The sequence below is a fragment of the Panthera pardus genome, unplaced genomic scaffold, assembly GCF_024362965.1.
Source record: "Panthera pardus isolate Hobbes unplaced genomic scaffold, ASM2436296v1 HiC_scaffold_3, whole genome shotgun sequence".
In the NCBI taxonomy this organism is placed as follows: domain Eukaryota; kingdom Metazoa; phylum Chordata; class Mammalia; order Carnivora; family Felidae; genus Panthera; species Panthera pardus.
This window is the reverse complement of record NW_026526876.1, coordinates 30660721-30679874: the sequence shown is the minus strand read 5'-3', so window position 1 is coordinate 30679874 and position 19154 is coordinate 30660721. Positions and strand designations below refer to the sequence as shown.

At 60.6% G+C, this 19154-nt stretch overlaps 2 protein-coding genes across 8 annotated transcripts in view; both read right to left on the bottom strand.

Annotated features, from left to right (window-relative positions):
• ARHGAP27 (Rho GTPase activating protein 27) overlaps nt 1-8538 on the bottom strand; it is a 31615-nt gene extending 23077 nt beyond the window's left edge. The window contains exons 1-3 of one of the 3 annotated variants that reach the window (XM_053892491.1): nt 7877-8538; nt 6829-6965; nt 4757-5434 (exon numbers count right to left, since the gene is read on the bottom strand). In XM_053892491.1, coding sequence (XP_053748466.1) covers nt 4757-5416 — 660 coding nt within the window. In that variant the 5' untranslated portion in view covers nt 5417-5434; nt 6829-6965; nt 7877-8538. Of the gene's footprint in view, nt 1-740; nt 872-4756; nt 5435-6828; nt 6966-7876 lie in introns of those variants that run through there. The other 2 variants (XM_053892490.1, XM_053892493.1) reach the window with 2 other exon arrangements.
• A 929-nt stretch (nt 8539-9467) lies between these two features.
• PLEKHM1 (pleckstrin homology and RUN domain containing M1) overlaps nt 9468-19154 on the bottom strand; it is a 48098-nt gene continuing 38411 nt past the window's right edge. For 2 of the 5 annotated variants that reach the window (XM_053892486.1, XM_053892485.1), the window contains 2 exons: nt 18443-18636; nt 14950-15471 (listed from right to left, as the gene is read on the bottom strand). In XM_053892486.1, the coding sequence (XP_053748461.1) occupies nt 15078-15471; nt 18443-18636 (588 nt within the window). In that variant the 3' untranslated portion in view covers nt 14950-15077. Of the gene's footprint in view, nt 11789-12635; nt 12823-13278; nt 13343-14135; nt 15472-18442; nt 18637-19154 lie in introns of those variants that run through there. The other 3 variants (XM_053892488.1, XM_053892489.1, XM_053892487.1) reach the window with 3 other exon arrangements.

The following is a 19154-nucleotide window of genomic DNA, read 5'->3' as shown; positions in this document are numbered from 1 at the left end:
CTGGGGCTCAGGAAGGAAGTGGGGAGGCAGGTGGGCCTGTCTCAGGAGACCAGGGGTGCTGAGGGGAACCAGAGACTGAGAGGTGAGGAATGGGGCCCAGGCTCAGGGGAGATCACCCAGGGGCTGACACGGGGCCTGTAGGGTGGGAGGTTGCCTTGGGAGCGGTGGGTGGCTGGGGAGGAGTCCTGGTGGCCAGGAATGTGGGGTGAGGATGGGAGGGGGGCTACCCACGGAGCTGCTCTTTCATGGGTCAGGTCAGAAGCTGGGCAGTGGGGTTCCAGGGTCCGCCTGGGGCTGAAGGTGAGTCATGGGGAGGAAAGGTCAGCCCAGGGATGAAGAAACCAGCTGGGCCGCCTGGGGAGGTGAGAAAGACAGTGGCTGGGAGGAGGAAGGACTCCGGAGACCCTCCCCTTGGCCTCAGCTCCCCTGCTCTTACCAGCACCCCCCTTTCTAGAGGGCCCCTGGCTGGTCCCCACCCAAAGGGGACCCAGGTGGGTTTGTCCGAGGCCTCAGTCACAGCTGCCCCGGGGCTGCCCTCAGAGTCTATCCCATGGAGTGGGTGCCAGGCCTGGGATCCGGAGAGGAGGCAGGGGCGCCTCCGGGCGAGTCATCGGGCAGGTGAGTTTCAGCAGGGGTACAGGAGAAGACCGGGGAGGGGGGAGGTCAGGGAAGAAGGGGAGAAAGTGGGCAACTGCCACGGCCCGCCCCCGCCCCCTGTGCAACGATGAACAGTCACTCACAGTTCTCTGCAGAGGACAGGGAGCCAAGGCCCCGGGGCTCCTTCCAGTCCAGGCCGCCTGCTCAGGTGGGGCACCGGCCGGGCCCCTTGCAGAGGCCCCGGCTGTAACTCTTTCCTCCCAGTGGCCAATGCCTGGGCAGCAGGGGCGGGCTCCAGTCCAGAGGGCTGGCCTGAGGCCCCGGGGGGGGGGGGGGGGGGGGGGGCGGGGATGGTGACCGGGGATGGTGACTGGGGATGGTGACTGCACCCAGAAATGGACTCAGCAGGGGAGGAGTCTCAGAGGCCCCTCCTCACCTGGCTTCCCCAGGCTCCAAAGCCCCTCCTCAGCGAGGGAGGGAGTAGAGTAGAGGGGAACAGGCTGGCTACGGCCTGCAGGCCACCTGCCTGAGACTGAGCCTGGTAACCAGGGTGGGGTTCAGCGTCAGGAGGTACGGGAACTGACTCCGGCTCAGCCACCTCCCGCCTGGGTGACTTTCAGCCAGCCACTCAACTTCTCTGAACCTCTGCACTCTGGCACAGGGGGGCGCCCTTGCATGCAGGCCTGCCTTCAGAGCTGCTGGGAGTGGGAGCCTTTGAGTGAGAGCCCACGGGACCACTAGCCCCTGTGGCGCAGGATCACGTCATGCGCCACCATGCTTTGTGTCCCCAGTGTCCAGAGCTTTGACCAGCGCACTTTGACCATCCACCGGCGCGTGGTGGATGACAAGGCCGTGAAACGCCACACGGTGGGCGTGGAGGCTTCTCTCTTCTGAGGGTCCCCGCCTCTGCCAATTGTCCCACACCCACGCCACCCTCTCCCCTTGTCCAAGGCTCCCCGGTCCCCGATGAGCCTGACCCTGTGTCCCCTCCATCCTCACATCCTTGGCCCTTGCCTCGGAGGGAGTGGGTCCCTCCCCGTCTGCCCTGGGCATCACCCTCACACCTGTGTCCTGGGATCCCGTCTCGTCAACCAGCTCCTCTGGCTGCTGCCCACTCACTCAGATTTGGGGAGCCTCCCCCCTCTCGACCTCCACATGCCTCTGGCCACACGGCGCCTCTCCCTTCCCTGCCATGCTTCTGAGCGGTCTCCACTCGGCCCTGCACCCTCAGACCTCTGCCTTCTGCTTTTGGTAACCCCTTGGCCAGCTCCTGATAAAGGGGCTGCTGACCTTGAGGTCACCACTTCTGATAAATGTTCGATGGCCTTTATCTAACTTCCCCTTCCTTCTGGACACCTCTCGGTGTCTGGACCAGCACTCTCCTGCTTCTCCTCCTTGTTCCCTGACTGTGTTTTCCACTTCCTCCTCTTCCCTCCCCTAGTCACCCAAATGTGGTGGGCCCAGGGCTGTGGCCCCCCGGTCCACATGCTCCCTCGCCCCCCACATCGCCACACCACATGCTGGGCAGCTCCAGGACTCCTCCCACGCCTTCCCAGTGTCCCCGCCATAAACAGACCACTGTCTGCGCACACTGGGAGGCTGGGACTCAGCCTGACTTCTCTCCCGCCCTCCTCAGCCCATCAGCCACTAGCTCCCTCGAAATCTACTTCCTGAACCTCTCCTGTCATCACCGCATGCCTGGGAGACCATGAAAGTCCTCTGCCACTCTTAAAGTTCCAGCCAAGGGGGTCCTTTCTGAACCCCACTCCCTTCTCTGCTGAGAGTCTCCCGGTAGGTAGCTGCACGGTGACGTGACGTCTGAATTCCTGGCGAGGGCCATGAGGCCCCGCCCCCCAGGCGCCACCCACTCCCCACCAGAGCCCCAGCAGCGCAGGGTGGGGGCTGTAAGGCCCCAGGGGTGCCCCATCTCACACCTGCACCCATGCCTGTGCACCGCAGCACACTGGGTGTCCTTTTTATCTCAGATGGCCTGGGCCATGCTGGCCTGAGGCATCTGTCCCCTCTTGCCAGGCTCCTGACCCAGATGGTGGCCCTCCAGGCCTGGGACTCTGCCTCACCAGATGCCCGGCAAGTGCAAGGTCACCTCATGCTTAGTTAATGAGTGAATGAAGGGGAAAGGTAGGAGCTGCCTCTCCTGCCTCCTCCAAGAAGAAACAGGCAGGCTCACCATTCAGGAAATTCCTTCTCTAAATGCTCCCTTGAGTAACTAAACACAGAATGGGGTTTCTTTCCCAGGAGACAGGCAGCTCCCCACGCCAGGAGTGTGTAGGGGCTGGGGTGTCAGGGAGGCCCACAGCTGACACTGGAATAAAGCAGGGTCACAGGAAGTGTGAGATCATACCCATTACACGGGGAGGAAACCAGACCAGAGGTACTAAGCCTCTTGTTGAGGCCATACAGTGCATTCATTAGGGCCAGAAGTGGGACCGGGCAGAGCATTTCCACCAATACCCGGGTCTCTGGCAGACGCCCCAGTTCTTCCCTGTGCGAGCACCAACCCTCTCTCCATCATCTGTGTCCCCCGCCGCCGACACACCACTATACTGTGCGGAAAGAAAGAGGGGCAAGCTGGACAGGGGATGTGGAAAGGTCCTGGAATGCACCTCCGAGAGCCTGTCCGGGAAGCGGAGGGACGCCGGGGTAAAGAGCACTGGTATCCAGCCATCTGTCCCAGAGAAGGGGGCCAACTGGCCAGCAGAGACGGCCGGACACATTATTTCCCACCCCCCTACCCCTCTGGTTCCTTCTGGGCGGAGTCCCCATCCTCGTCCCCACGCGCCGGTTGCTATTCCCCGTCATGACCACAAGGGGGAGGGCTGCTCCTTGCAGAAACGGGAGCAAAGCTGGCGCAGACCAGGATACCGAATGCGACCCCGGCCAGCCTCGGTGGAGCGCCTACTACGTGCCAAGCGTTTCCATGCTTCACCACGTTGAAGGCTCACAACACTAATCCTTAGGTTTTGTCCTGCGTTTACACACGAGGACACTGGGGCTGGGGAGTTAAGTGACTCCTCTGCAGCTGGCAGGTGACCCAGCAGGGTCAAATTCCAGTCTCTCTAAGCTTCAAATCCTGAGCTCTTTGCACTGTAACCAGATGGGCGGAGGGGAGACCCAGGAGTTCCCAGCCCGGGAAGGTGCTTCCTTCCTCTGGGCATCCCACACTCAGTCCTGGCATGAGCCAGGCATCAATGTTGACAACAAATACATTACATCAAGTACAAAGAAAGAAATCAGAGACTTACAAGGTTTAGGGATCATCCATCCCCACTTTCCACCCCTCTTTGGGCCAAAGGACAAATCGAGACCCTCTGAGAGGAAATGAACTGCCCATAATTACCCAGCTGTCAAAAGGCAGATGTCAAAAAGGGGGTCTGTGCATCCTCCCTCCACATCTCCCCAACCACCGACCCAAAAAGTTCCTAAAGTTGAAAATGTCAGGGTCATCCGAAGGATTCTGAGGATGTAAAAGTGTTTTTAAAACGTGCTCTATTTTCGATTTCCTAAATTAACAACTGGGTTCTGAAACGAAAAAAAACACACTATCACTGGACCACTTCCTGAAACAAACAAATCAAAAATTGTCTTTTTTTTTTTTTTTTTAAAGGGGGAACTGAAATATCGGAAGAAGCCAAAAAAGGAAGCAGATCCCTGACTTCCACATCCACTATCTCATCTGACCCCTAAGCTCCTCTGAGGAAGAAGAGGCAGGTGGAGTGGCCTGCAGGTCCACAACTCCATATCCGGGCGCGTTTCGGAATGTTGTGGATTTTAGAAAGGTAATACGGCGCACACACCTGCCAGCAAGGCTTGCAGCAGTACACTGTAATCCGGTTCATCTGCACTTGCGTAGTAAAACTAAATGTAATAAATGAAGACCACCCACAGCTTGACATCGGTTCAAATCAAATTTTTTACCACCAACTGAGTTACGGGAAACCTTTGGACTCCAGGGAGCTTTGGCATTTCGGAATTGCCCATAAGTGACCGGGAGCCTGCACCCTTCTCTTTCCGTGGTTTTGAAAAGTGAGGCTCGGCGGTGACTGCCGCCCCGTCGAGCCGGACGCTAAGCCGAGGGGGTCTCCTCGAGTCCGGGCCCGGAGCGGCGCAGCACCCCGGCCCGCCACCCCGCTCCCCGTACCTGCTGCGGGCGCTCCTCCCGTGGCGGGCCGCGCACGTCCTGGACGACCTCGTAGACGTTCTCGGAGTCGCTGCGTGCCAGGGGTCGCGGGCACACCCAGGAGCCCGCCACGCTGCAGGCCTTGAAGCTGCCCGCGCTCCCGAGGAGGCCGGCAGGGGGCGCGACGGCGGCGCGCGCCAGGTCGTCCAGGGACTGGGCGGGCCGCACCGGCGCTGCGGGCCGCGTGTACAAGCAGGTGGGCAGGCCCGGCGCCAGGCTGCTGCGCTGGGTGGCGGCGCCGCGCCGCGCGGGGCCGCACAGGGAGCCCACGCGGCCCCGGGGCTCGGCGGGCGTGCCGTCGGGGCCCGCGGACACCGGCGCGCTCACGAAGCGGTAGTCGTAGGCGAGCGGTTCCGGGGCGACGGGCCCCGGGCGGAGCGCGGGTGGCGTGGGGGTGGCGGCCGGGTCCCCGAGCGCCGGCAGCTCGCGCACGTACTGCGCGGGCAGGTAGAAGGGGCGGCCGCCGGGCTCGCGCCGCACGTGCCACCAGTGCTCCGTGCTTCGGCGCAGCAGCCTGTAGCGCTCGTTGGGCTGGATGGCCACGCGGCGCCCGTCCTTGCCCGTGTACTCGAAGGGATGCTCCACCAGCACGTACACGTCCCCCTCGACGTCCGCCGCCATCGCGGCCCTGGCGTTTCCCTGTGAGTGACAAGGAGGAGGGGCGCGGAGGTCAGGGCCACCGAGCCGGGAAGCGCACCGCACCAGAGAGACAGAAGACCTGGGTTCGAGTCCCAGTGCTGCATTCCTTGTGTGCGTTAATTTCCTAGCTCAAAAATGGGGGACTTGGATAAAGTAATCTCCAAGGTTCTCATTCTTACACTCACTCATGGAATTATGACAATACCTTCATTCTGACAATGCCTTCATCCCGTGGCATTGATTACGAGATTTGATCCCGGTTCGATCCCTTGGTGGAGAAATTGTGGGTAATATTGGTCCAGCTTTACAGCCAAGGAAGCCTTGACCCAAAGAGCTGGGGTGATTGACCGCGATAAAGTCACCACATTTGCCTAAAAGTTGACTGGGCCTCGGTTTACAGGTCTGTGAAGTGGGAAGAACAGCCCGTTCTCTACCCACCCACCCCCGCCGCCACTCCCCTCGCCCCGCCCCCTGCCCTGCCTGTCCCGCCCCAGACGTCTCCAGCCTTCAGGAAATCCGCGTGCCTGGAGCCTCTTCCCTCCAGGCTCCCGCGCCCCCGGCCCGCGGAATCAGGGTTGAGGCGCGGGGCTCTGGGAACCACCCCGGCACCGCTCTATCCCGGGGAATGCCCCTGCCTCGCGTAGTCCAAGGGCCTTGGCTAAGGGACCGGACTGCCAAGGCCGGAGAACCGGTTCTCTCGGTTTCTCTTTCCTTCCCCAGCGGCTTGGCTGCGGACGTGAACCCGGCGCCTGGCCCGCCCAGACCGTCCTGCACCGCCCCCTGTTCTCCAGCTCCCACCTCCACCTCCCGAGTGAGGCTCGGCCCTCGCGGCCTACCCACCAGCCCTGTGATCTCCACATTGCCCCAGGAGAGTAGCCCCTAGAGAATGCACTTTGTGACAGTGACTACCCCTGCGGCGTCCTCCCCAAAGCTCTCCCGGAGTGATTGCCACAACCCACCGCCCTCCACGCCAGCTTAGCTTGGCGCTTGATGTGGTGTTGGGAGTCCGAGCCTAACTGTAAATCCGCCTGTCTCTCCATCAAAGAGATGAGTCGGTACCCTCTTCCATAAGTGGCTGGTCCCTCCAAGCCTTTGCACTGATCCCATCTCCCGCCCCATAGAGGTGTCCTGGGACCAGCAGCTGGGGAGCTCGGTGGCTTGCTGAGGCTGAGGAACCCAAGGAACAGGGTCTGACGGGGGTGGGGGGGTGGGGGTGCAGGGTCTGGCCAGGGGCACAGAGCGGTCTTCACTACTTTCTCCAGCTCCCCGTGTTGGGGAAAGGGTTGCACTCTTGGGCCCTGAAGTTACAGTGAACTGCCTGTAGCTAAGCCAACAACCCCCAGGGAGGACACCCCTTCCCGTCACCTTCCCCTGGACCCCCGCCTCTCACTCACGTTGGCAGGGCAGGTCTCTGCGGGCCCATGGGCAGGACCCGCGGAGTCCGCGGATGGATGCAGATCAGGCCCCTGCCATCTCTTTCCAAGGGCGGGGCTTCCAAGGGCTAAGCAGGAACGACCTCCGGGATCAGGAGCTGGCAGGGGGAGCAAAGAAGGAGAGGGATGCTCAGGAGGGCTGCCCCCAATCCCCAACGCAGCAGCAGCCGTATCTCGGAGGGGCCAGGAGGACCCTGAATGAGTGTGTCTGGGCGGGTGGGGGACACCGGGAGTGGGACGCACAGCAAGAGAAGGCGAAGGGAGGGAGGGCGCTGTAGGGGCTGCGACTGAAGGGGCCCTGCGGGGTCGTCAGCGGAGCCCAAGGTGGGTAGGGTCCCACCCCTGAGCCTCCCGCCGTGGGAGTGGGATTTGTTGTCCTCCAGCCTCTGCGTCCCGCGGGCGCGCTGCTCTGGGACAGCTCGACCCCGGTTCGTTGTCTCGCCCAGGGTTACAACCGAAGCCGTATGCACCCCGAATCACCACTACAAGCCCTTTCCAGCCCGACTGCACGCACCACTCGCTTCGGACCCACCTCCGCCCTCCCCGGGCCCTTTCCGGGCGCAGCTCGGCCGGGCCTGGAGTTCCCACCGCAGAGATCCCCACCGGAGCGCAGGGGCTCGGGCTGGGTGGGGAGGGGACCCGAGTCTCCTCTCCTTCCCCAACTCTGGGGGAGCCAGAGGAGCCGGTAGGATCCCTGGAACTTCAGGACTGACCCGTCGCCAGGAGGTGCTTTTCGTGCACTGCCCGGGCGACGCGAGCCACAGCGGCGCCGGGGCCTGGACTCGGGCCCCGCCTGTCCCCGGACGGAGGGCAGCCCTTCGGATCTCCGCTCTGCGCGGGGGACATCCGCCCCGCGCGGCCCTGCTCCCGGGCCCGCGCGGCTCCCTCCCCAGCGCCCGGTGAAAGGGGAGCAGGCGCGCGCGGCGCTCCCGGGTGAGGACCCGCCACCTGCCGCACCGCGCTCCCCCAACCCCGGCTCAGCAACCCCCGCCCGGCCCGGCCCTGGCACCTTGGGGCGTCCGATCACCGGCTTCGCCTCCACTTGTCCCGGCAGGCACGCGTGCTTTCGGCGGCCGGCGCTCCCTCCTCCACCGCCCAGCTCCCGCGCAGCCCGGTTTCCTGTTCAACAATACAGCGAGGGAGGCACCAGCCGAGAGCGCCGGGCAGAACTTCCTCCCGGGCTGAGGTTGGGCTGCGGCTGCTAGAGACAATCCCCGGTGTCCCGGCTTCCTGTCCCCTCTGGGCCGGGCCAGCGCCCTAGGAGCTCAGACGCCACCCTCCCCCCTGCACCCCCTGGGATCCCGGGCCACACCTGGCTATCTCCAACGACGTGGAAGCTGCAGGGCCAGGAGGGTGGCATGACGGGGGGAGGGAGGGAGCTTCCTCAACTCCTTCTGGAGGGGCCAGATTTCCCTCCCGCTGCGTGGTTCCATCCCCCTGCCTCCTGGATCCTCCACTGGAAGAGGGCCACCCTCCAAGCTGTCCATTAGGGTGTCCTGGAAGTGGACTCGCTCACCTCAGCATCTTTTCTTTCCCATGAACTTGGGACAACACCTACTTCACAGGATCTTTAGGAAGATTGAATGAGACGTACGAAGTACATACAATTCAGTAGTAGTCTCACAGTAGTATCGGAAGGATGCACAGAGCTATTGACGTTATTTTTATTATCAGATGAGCTGTCCTCCTCTTTGGGGTGTGATTGAGGTCTCCAAAGCCCCCATTCTTCTTTAGGCAGAGGGGGAAGGGAGACACAAACGTCCTCAGAGGCACCTTGCTGAGGGTGGAGGCACTGAGACCAAAGGCAGGGTAGCACCCAGGCCACATGCCCCTGGCCTTGGTCCCCAGCGCTCGAACCCAGTTCCTTTTGTGTTTTCAGAGCCTGCCCCCTACAACCCTGGAGGGGCTTGAGGCCCTGGAGGGAAGCTGGGGCTCAGAGGATACACAGAAGATGCTCTCTCACGGGCTGAAAGGTGTCTTCAAGGACCAGAAACCTTAGGGCCAAATGTGTTTCAGTCCCACTTTCCTGCAACCTGATTTCCCTGGAACGCGTGTTTCCTTCTTCTGTCCTTACGATGGGCAGTGGTGGGCTTTTCCTGGAACTTCAGAGGAAGGGAGCAGCCAAGTAAAGTCCCCTTGGAGCCCTAAAAGCCATGAGCCCTGATTCTGGCCCTCCTCAGCCTTCCCTCCCTGAGCCCCTTCTCTGGCTTTGGATAACCCAGTGGGACACGGTCCCGAGATTTCTCACGTTCCAGTGTCGGGGATCGGTGGACAGGCACAGGGAAGAAGCCGTTGTGGTGGCATTTCAGCCATCGGTGTAGGTGGGTAAATCTACCCAAAGGCCCTGAGATGCTACCCCCCTCTCCCTGCCACAGACTCTGACTCCTAGTGGGAGGGGGACAGACTGAACACGGTCACCCCTCCTCCCCTGCATGCCCACTTCTGGTGCACAATGTTTACCGCCGGCCACCCCTCTCCAGGCCTCCTGTGTGCCCAGGGACTAATGAGAGTCGGTGGGGGCGGGGGCATCAGACGGCAGGATGGCTGGTGGTTTCCTCCCAACCACTGGCAGCGTCGGGATTCAGAAGCGAGACCAGAGGTGAGAAAGATCAGGTCTTTACTGCAAAATCATTCAAAAATCACACAGCAGCAGTTCCTTCAGTACATTGCAAAGCGCCGTTCGGGGCCAGCGCGCCTCACTAGAAAACAGTTTATTGCATAAAATGGCGTTTTAAAAATAGTGTGGGCACCACTGAGGTTCACATCAGCTTTCCATTGGAGGTGAGAGGGTAAGAGTCAACTCATCCGGAAGCATCAGCAGCTTTCTGGTACTGGGGAGAGGGTGAGTTGTAGTTAATGCTGCTAGTCCCCGGTGGGGGTGGAGGGGGAGGAGGTGGGGGGTGGGGCACAGGCCCCACACAGCCTAAGCGAGCTCCTCTGGGGCCTCACTCCTGTTGCCTCCTAGGGCACCTTCTGGTGCGCACACTGTTCTCACGGGCCTGAGATGAGGCCCGGCCTGGGCGGCACCACCTGCTGTCCCAGGCCGGCTCTGGGCCACTTGGGGGATCTGGGGCATCTGCGGCTCTGGCCGGCCGCGCTGGGTCTGCGGTGGGGCATTAGTGCTGGCTGTGGGGGTGCGGGCTGAGGATAGGGATCCGCTTCCCCATTTAGGAGGCTTTGGTGTGCCGGGCATAGGTGCGTACTGTTTCCGTGACAGGGGACAGACAGGCTGTGTGGCAGCCCCCTCCCCCACCTGCCTACCACCTCCTCTCTCCTATTGCACAACTTATCCAGCTCCACAGGGCTGGGCAGGTGACTCAGCAGCCGAATCACCCCAGGGGAGAGGTGGGAGTAGATTCATCTCTTGACAGTGAAAGGCAGTCTCCACCTGAGGCCCCCAATCCAAGCCGAGAGCTGACAGGACGGCCAGAGGGCCCAGGCCTGGGGGCCAGGGGGACGATGGGTCCAGGAGAGATGGGGGAAGGCAGCAGGGGAATCGCTCCCAAACCACAGGGTCTAAACATCACTTTGAAAACCATTCCAGGCTCGCACTCTGCCCCACACCCCTTCAAAAGGCAATCGTGCTCCGGGGAAATTCTCTAGTCTCTGGCGGCGCCCCCTCCGGGCCAGTCCAGCAAAGCTTTGTGAATTCATGGCTTTGTAAACTGAGGCTAGGCATCCCTCCCACGAGGCGGCCGCCCCCACACATCGCCGCAGCACGGCTGGCACTCTTCCTGGGAGGACAGTGGTCACCGCTCCACGGTGCCCAAGGCTGGCCTGGGCTCACTGTCCTCTCTGTGGGCCCCGCCTTCCTCTGTCCCAGCAGGGGTCAGTCAGGCGGTGGGGGGCGGGGGGTGTCCCCCTGAGAGTGTGTCTGCATCAGCCCGCCCGTCTGGCTTTGGGTCCGCAGTAGGTGAGGAGGGCACGGGGCTGAGGGGTGGGCAAGATGATGACCTGGCCCTGGACCAAGCGAGGGCTCAAAGTGCTCACAGTGCTGGTTCCGAGTCACTCCCTTCTCCCGCGGGGACCGAGAGCCCGGGCTATGGCGGAGCCAGGGGGCTCTGGCGCGGAGAGAGGTGACGGGCTTTTCAGGTGAGGAGGGCAGGGCAGGGCGAAAAGAGGCGAGGGAGAGGAAGAGGGTGGTCATCGGGACCGACCCCGACAGCCCCTGGGCGGTTTGGCACGTCGTATTCGAGCCGTGGGCAGCAGTGTCGGGCGCGGGTGAAGGAAAGGCACCCGTAGAGCCGACAGGCTCTGGCCCAGCGGCGGCCTGCCCGCCCAGCCACCCGCCTTTGGCCCGCAGGCCAAATGTTCCCACGTGTTTGCTCCGCATGAGAATGTCTGGATTTCTCGGGTGACTTGTGTAGGGTCAAGAATAAAAAAATATTTTCTATTGAAATATGAAGGGAAAAAACCCGCCTTAAAAAACTAGACCTTTTTTGAATCCGGAATGTGGAATTGAGCACGTGCCCAAGTGTGGTTTCCACAGTGTTTGAAGAGCCCTGATGGAGGTGCCGTGTCTGTGAGGTGAGCTGGGGCCTGGTTAGTGCAAAGCTCCCCTCCCCGCTTCCCCTGGGACGGGGGGGGCATCTGATGGCGTCCCCACCTTGTGGAGCAGACGGGTGGTAGAGGGACTGGGGGACATCCTCGAGGGCTTCGTCTGGTAGGCTCATGCTCCGGTCGCATCTGGGTCCTCCCGACAGGGGACACGGCTGTGATACCTCGAGAGTATGCAGGCTGATGCCACAGACGGCCGGGCTGGCCGTGAGCCGCTGCCCCGCAGTCTCCGGCCGGGGACAGCACAGCGGCTTAGAGGAGAGCGCTCCGTTCTTGGTACTTGCGCCGGCGGGCACAGCGGGGACAGCCCCCCTTCACCACGGCCTGGCAGCTCTGGTGGAAGACGGTCTTGCACTCGCCGCACCTGGGGAGAGCCGCGAGCGCTGCTGGTGCCAGGGGGCCGGGGGGCGGCCGGCATCCCGACCAGCACCCGTGGCGGGGTGCGGTTCCGCTCAGGACCCCAAGACGCGCCGCGCCGCGTCCCCCCTGCCAGATCGCTGCCTGGAGACAGTGCTCACCCCCGTGTCACACCACAGGCACGGACGCTCTCGATTCTAATTCACGTTCCAGAGAGGCCGCTAGAGACTTAGGGGATGATTTCTTGCCCACGTCGAAAACACTCTGCGGTTTAAAAAGCTGAGCCCAGGGGTTGAATCTGGGCCAGGAGACGCCTACTGAAAATGGATGCTCCCACCCGTTCAGTTTTCCACTCCCGTGTGGGCCGGAATGGAGGTTTGGTGGGTGACTCTTTCCACTTAGAGGCCTCTGATCAGGAGCGGTAACGGGATAGGAACGATGATTACCGCAGCAGAGAGCCAGGCAGGCACCAGCCGCCAGGCGCCCACTTTGTGCCCGGCCTGTGCCACCACTCCAGGGCAGTGACTCATTCAGTCCCTCCTCGGTCCGTCTGTAGATGACAACACCGAGACCCTCACTCAAAGAGGCAGCAAGTCACCTCTTCTCTAGGAAGACAGCTTCCCTGGTCTAGGGTAGGGCCCCGTGAGGGCTCTCTTGTCCCCGGAGCTGGACTGGGGCTGGCCGTGACTGCCCAGGGCGTCGGCTGTTCTAGACAACCTCACCGCCCCGTGGCACTGGCACAGCCGGGGGGCGTTCAGTGTGCTGCTGCACAATGGTGCCGGGCCTGCCTCTCTGGCACGCTGGGGCCAGCTGGGGGACTGGGGGGGGGGGGGGCGGCTGGGTGTCCCGCATACCTGACGGTGGTGTCAAACTCAAAGGGGAAGATGATGTCGTGGTGGTGGCAGATCTGGCAGATGAAGCCACGCTGGGTGCACAGGTCGCAGTGGTAGACGTGCTGGGAGGCGAATCCGATCAGGGCATCGAGGAACCCTTCGTACGCCCCGTCCGCGATCTGTGGAGGGCAAGGTCAGGCCGCCAGGCCTTTCGGGCAGCTGTGCTGAGACTGAGGCCATGTGTAAAAGGTGGCCCGCTGCTGCTCCTGGCCCCCTGCCTGAAGATTTCCGACCCCAAGGGAGGTTTCTTCGCACTTGGCCCGAAGAGACTCCCTGAGTCAGGCCGAGCAACGCAGGTGTCCAGCAGCCCCGTACGCAGAGGTCGCTGGGGATAACGGGCTTGACAGACGAGACCCCAATCCGCAGTACCCTCCCTCGAGGAAAGGAATGTCCCCAGCTGTCACCCCTGTGACCTGGGCTTTGCTGGAGTGCCTGCTTACAGCGGGGGGCTGGCGCTCAGTCATCGCCCCGGGAGCGTGGGACAAGCAAGACGCGGAGCCTGAGGTACCGAAAAGCTGCAGCCTCCCTCCCCCGTCCTCCTTGCTGATTTCCCATGAATGAGGGCTCTCTAGAGGGGTCTGGGGGCCGGGAAGGGCGTTCTCACCTGCTGGAGGTCAGCGACACTGTACTTGTGGGGAGACTCCAAGAGGTAATTCCTGTGGCCGAGCCTTCAAAGAAAACATAAGAGGTTCCTTATAAGGGTTTCCATGATCCGGGCCAACCCGTGTTTGTTTTCATTCCTTCAGCTGCTCACCGGGTGTGAACACCTGGCCAGGGCGGTGCCTAAGAGCACAGTCGGCCGCCTGGGTTGGGGACTTGGTCTTCCAGGTGACCTTGGGCAGATCACTTAACCTCGCCGAGCCTCAAGTTTCCTCACCTGAGCAGTGGAGCTGTTCTGAGGATTCCTTTATGTAAAGCATTTGGCACAGTGAACGCTGAGTAATTCTCAGCCACAGTTGATAACACTGTGTTGTGTAACTGAAATTTGCGAAGACGGTACAACTTAAATGCTCTCGCCAAACGTGCACGTGTATACATGTAGCGAGCCGATGGATGAGCTGATGGATCCCTCCCCGGAGGGGAGGAGTCCTGTCGCAACGTATACATGTATCACAGCATCGTGACGTACGCTTTAAACATCTTATAGGGGCGCCTGGGTGGCTCAGTCGGTTAAGCGCCCGACTTCGGCTCAGGTCATGATCTCGGGGTCCGTGGGTGCGAGCCCCGTGTCGGGCTCTGTGCTGACAGCTCAGAGCCTGGAGCTTCAGATTCTGTGTCTCCCTCTCTCTCTGCCCCTCCCCCTCTCATGCTCTGTCTCTCTCTGTCTCCAAAATAAATAAACGTTAAAAAAAAAATAAAAAAAAAAATAAACATCTTATAATTTTGTCACTTACACTTCAATAAAGCAGAAATGTTTTTCAAAACAATTTGAAGGGATTAAAAAATGTCACTAATGAGGAGGAGGAGGAGGAGGAGGAGGAGGAGGAGGAAAGCTACCACATCTTATGTCCATTAACCTGTTTTAGCCTCACAGTAATCCTGTGAGGTTGCTACTACCCGAATCCCCACTTTGAGAAGACGACGAAATGGAGGCACAGAGAGGTTAAACAACATGCCTGTGGTCACGCAGCTTGTGTGTGGCAAAGCTGGAGCTTGAACGCAGCAGCCTGGCTCCCGAGCTCACATCCTTACCCACCCGGCGAAGGCCTGTGGGTGTCAGCTGTGGTCATGATTGCCACCATTACAAAGCAGGGACAGTGCTGAGGACAGAAATGCATAGGACGTGGTCCGTGCCCTCCTGTGGCCCCTGGTCTAGCTGAGGGACAGGCAGTCAAGCATCCGGTTTCAGTGCTGCGTGAGAGGCACTGAGACGTGGCCTAAGTACAGCAGGGTCCCATTTCACGGTGGGGTGGGGTGTGGGGGAGACAGAGGACAAGGACAGGTCTACTTTCCACCTACCAATGGCAGAGATCCTAGGGGTTACATCCTGAGGGAAGGATAGGAAACACCTGCAGAAACCCCCCTGGAGAACCCCCGCCTGGCTTTGCCGTGTGCGCCTGTGTGGGTACTGGGGTTGGGGAAAATGCTCCAAGCCTAAGGAAAGCTTACAAACTTGCCCCAGGATGCCCAGGACATCTGGGGGCGGGAGGGTGCCAGGCCCTGGGGCGTCTGGAGTGGGGGCTTTGCCATGTTCCACACTATGGCCTCAGGTGTGGTCTGGGGGAACCCCATGTGGGGCAGAGATGACAAGTCCCATCAAGCAGCCACAGGGGTGGGGACACTGCCGGCCACCTGCTCCGTTCACCAAGCTGGTTTCTCCAGTAAACTTCCAGTTTTCTGGGAACAGCAAGCTGCCATTCATCACCAGGAAAATGCAGGGGGCGGGGGCGGGGGGCGTGCAGACTATCCCTGAGCTAGCAGGAAGGGTGGGGCTGATCTGGATGGAGAGTCATCTCTGTTATCTGCCCTCTGTCCACCATCATGGAAGCCCCAGGGACCAGCCAGGCCCAAGGCCTTCCTTGCAAGCCACTGTGCCCTGGGCCCGTCACACTCTCCGTGAGGCTTGCAAGTGATTTCTCCACAACGCTCAGTCCCGAGCCAGAGGGGACAAAGCGCTGGCCCGGGGGTGAGACGCCACTGCTCATCCTGGCCGTCAGGAGAGAAATCCACACCCCAGAGCCACTCTGGGCCTCTGTTTTCCACGCCACAATCAGGAGACCCCTCTCTGTCCTCTTCCGGTGTGAGGAGGACTGCCTGGGAAGGGGTCAGAGAGATCCACAGGGCTCTCCGGAGGACACTGGAAGACAGAGGCAAGGTTGCCCCTTCACTCCTGCAAGCAGTGATGGGGTAGGAAAGGGCGCGGGGAAGGCTGGCACAGCTGGGTTCCAGGCCCAGGCTGGGGGACTCCTCTGAACTCAGGAACCTCCTCTCCCCACCCCTCCAGGGCGTTTCTGTGATGGCTCCTTCCCAAGGGCGGGGAAGGTGCCCTGGGGCTTCTCTGGCCCCTGGAGATGCGTCCAGGCCCATCCCCCATCGGAGGATGCCTTTCTCTCAGAGCGCCCAGCCCAGCCGGAGGGCTGCCGCTAGCGAAGGGGAACTCTTCCCTGACTTTACTCACACTCGAGACCTGCCCTTCCTTCTCAACCATTCGGGTCCTCAGCCTCCACTCTGGCGGACCCAGGCCAGGCCTCCACACCTCCCTGGGCTAATTACTGCGCCAGCCCCTGCGCCCCACTGCTGCCAAGCTGGCCTTTTCTAAACCCCAGAGCAGATAAATCCAAATCTGGTGTGGTGCCCAGGACCTTCGGGGTCTGGCCCCTGCACCTGCAATCCAGCTGCACGGAGCCCCTCACGGGTCCCAGTGAGCCACACTCCCGCCCTTCTCCACATCACAGGCCCCCTTAAGCCAGGAAACCTAGGCCATCCCTCCCCCTTTCTTCTCCTTGGTTCTTTTGCAAAATCCCAGTTCACTATGTACATGCTGTTTGCGTTGAGGCAACTCTTTTCCTGCGTGTAAGGACAGAGCTCTGGAAGCAGAGCCTAACGGTACTGACTGCGGTGGGATTGGAGGAGTGATCCCAACTTCCTGCTTAATTCTTTTATACTGTTTGAGTACTGACCAACTTTGTAAAGAAATATATACATATATATATTATATATATAATATATATATATATTATATATAATATATACACACACACACACACACACATATATATATATATATATATATTTTTTTTTTTTTTTTTTTTTTTTTTTTTTTAAAGAGCAGAACACTACAAATCCTCAGCTCAGATGTCATCCCCTCTCTGGGAACTTTCTTGGCCCTTTGGCTTTCACAAGGCTGGGGCCAGGCGCTTTCCCTCACAGCACAAGCCATGCTGACCCCGGGCCGTCTGTCTGCCTGTGCCCTTCCCCAGACTCTGAGTCGCTCACGGGGCCCTCACCACAACTCCAGAAGGTCGCATGAGCACAGGGATTACTGGCCCATTTTATAAACAAGAAGGATGAGGCTCAGAGAAGTGAAGCAACCTCTCTGAGTCATACAGCAAGTCTGAGGCCGGGCAGAGTCTGCTCCTGAGCTCTTTCCCCTGCCCCACGTTGCTTCTATTGGTGTGGCCTTGCTCTCTTGAAGGCTGGTAGGCTGCACAGTAGGTATGCGGTGCTGCTACCCAAGGATGGGAACAACAAGGCCAGAGAGAAAGAGGCAGGCCGCCCAGCAGGTCAGCCCAGACAGGTCAGTAAGGCCGATGACCAAACAATCTGAGCAGGGTGCAGACAGGCGAGGCCAGTGACTGGGACGCACCCTGCAGGCACCTGGTCTGCTCAGGTCTGTGGAAGATCCCCTTGACTGGGGAGGGTGACGACAGGGAGATTTCACCACCCTGGTCAGGGGGTCTGGAGGGCAGGTTCTCTGGAGCCCTGAGGCCTAGAATCTCAGAAAGGAGGGCAGTGAGTGAAGACCCAGGCACCCAGCTGATGATTGAGACAGGCAAGGCCTCCCTGGGAGGCAGCCTGCTAGGGTCCCTCATGGTGGCACCCAGGGGGCTTTCTGGTCCTGTGGAGACCAGGGCTCAGCTGGCTGCTCTGGGAGCCTATGAGGAGCCAGCCTCTCCCCTGCAGCAGCTCGCTCCTTGAGATCCCCAGAGGTCTGTACTGGCACTGCCCAGGCTCCAAGCAGCCAGGCAGGATTGGCCCTGGGAGATCAGTAGCCAGGACCAAGGAGCTGCAACCTATCAGAGAGGTGGTCTCTGGGCCAGCCCAGTGCGGAACTGTGGCTGGGGGCGGGGAGGAGGGGGACTGTGAGCCCAGAAACTTGTGACTCCAAGTCCCCAGAAACCCAGCAACAAAGCCCAACTGGACAGTAGGCACCAGCTCCCCCACCAGCACAGCCCCAAGAAGGCCGCAGCCTGGGCTAGGAGGCGTTCACGATGGGCACAGGAAGGCCCCAAGCTCATACTCAAGCACAGCATCACCTCTCAATCCTAAGCAGGCCCCCGAGTGCTGGGGGCCCAGAAGCTTCTTCAAGGGCATCCTGAGGGTCCCACCCTAACCTTGCCCTCTTCTGAGGATTCTGGGAGGGATGCCATGCCGGACGGCAGCAGAACAGCCACGAATGGGAGACTGGGGGGGGGGGGGGGTGCCAGGACAACACTGCCCAGCCTTCTCACAACATGCCCCCTTCCCTCCTTGCATGCCCCGGAGCTTTGTCTGTTCTTCCCTCGTATGGGGCCTTCATTCAGGGCCTGAGCGCACCGTTCCTTCCATCTGTAACACTCTTTCCTGAGTCTTCCCCTTTCTAACTCTGACTCATTCTCCAAGGCTCATCTTATATGTACATTCCTCCAGGAAGTCTTCCCGGCTCTGCCCTCCTCCACTCCGGATTAGAGGGCTCACCTCTGTACTTCCAGGCGTCCTGCCTCCCTTCTAGCTCCCTCTAGGCTGTTGTAGCTCTAGGCTTACTCATCTGCCTTCCCCGTGAGAGGGTAGGACCCGGGTCTACCTTGCTCAGTGTGGAGCTCACAAAGCTGGCTCAGTGCTGAGCACTTGGTATGTTCTCAGTAAATAACTGTTAGATGAATGAGTAAATGAATGAATACATGAACAAATAAAAACCACTCCCAAAGCTTGCGGCAATTTCCCCAACCTAGTGGGAAGGTGATTTCTGCTCGGCCCTGGCATTTTTCCTAAGGGGGCGTCTTGGGCGGGCACTAGCTGCATGTGTGTGTGTGTGTGTGTGTGTGTGTGTGTGTGTCCGGGATGCTCACCTCTTGCTCAGCTCCTTCAGGGCCCCACTTCGGCACAGGCCCAGGTAATCCCCCAGAAGCTTCAGCTGCTCCCGTCTCCTCCGGACGAGGCGCATCTGCTCCACATGCTCGTACAGCGACGCATTCACCAGCTGCAGGTTGATGAGGGGCTGGGCCCGGATCTGCGTCAGGAACTTCAGAGCCTGCCGGCAGATCTGGGACACCACCAGACGGCAGATGGCGGCGGGTGGGGGTGGGGGGGACAGAATGGCTGTTCGGTGAGCATCTCTGCGACAGGCACAGTATTGCCCACCCACTCACCCACCCTGCCACCACCGTCCAAGGGAAGCGGTGCCATCTTCATTATAGAGATGAGGAAACGGAGGACCAGAGATGAAGTGACCGGGCCTAGGTCCACAGCTCATAAAAGTCAAGATCTGAACCCAGTTGCCCTAACTCCCAAACCTACTCTCCCTCCCAGGCACCAGCTGCGGTCCCTCCCCGGCCACGTTGGGTCAATGCCCCTCTCCCCCTGGGCCTACAGATCCTTCCCACTATTTCCTGTCTTCCCAGCCCCCATTTTCCTGCCTAACAGAAACAGGCACTGCCCCAGCGCCGACTCAGGAACCAGGTGACTGTCTGAGTCAGGCTCCAGCCACAGGAAACTACAGATCAGACACAGCTTAACAAGGTTTCCCGAGCGCCCCCGCCCCAAGCTCTGGCCAGCAGCACC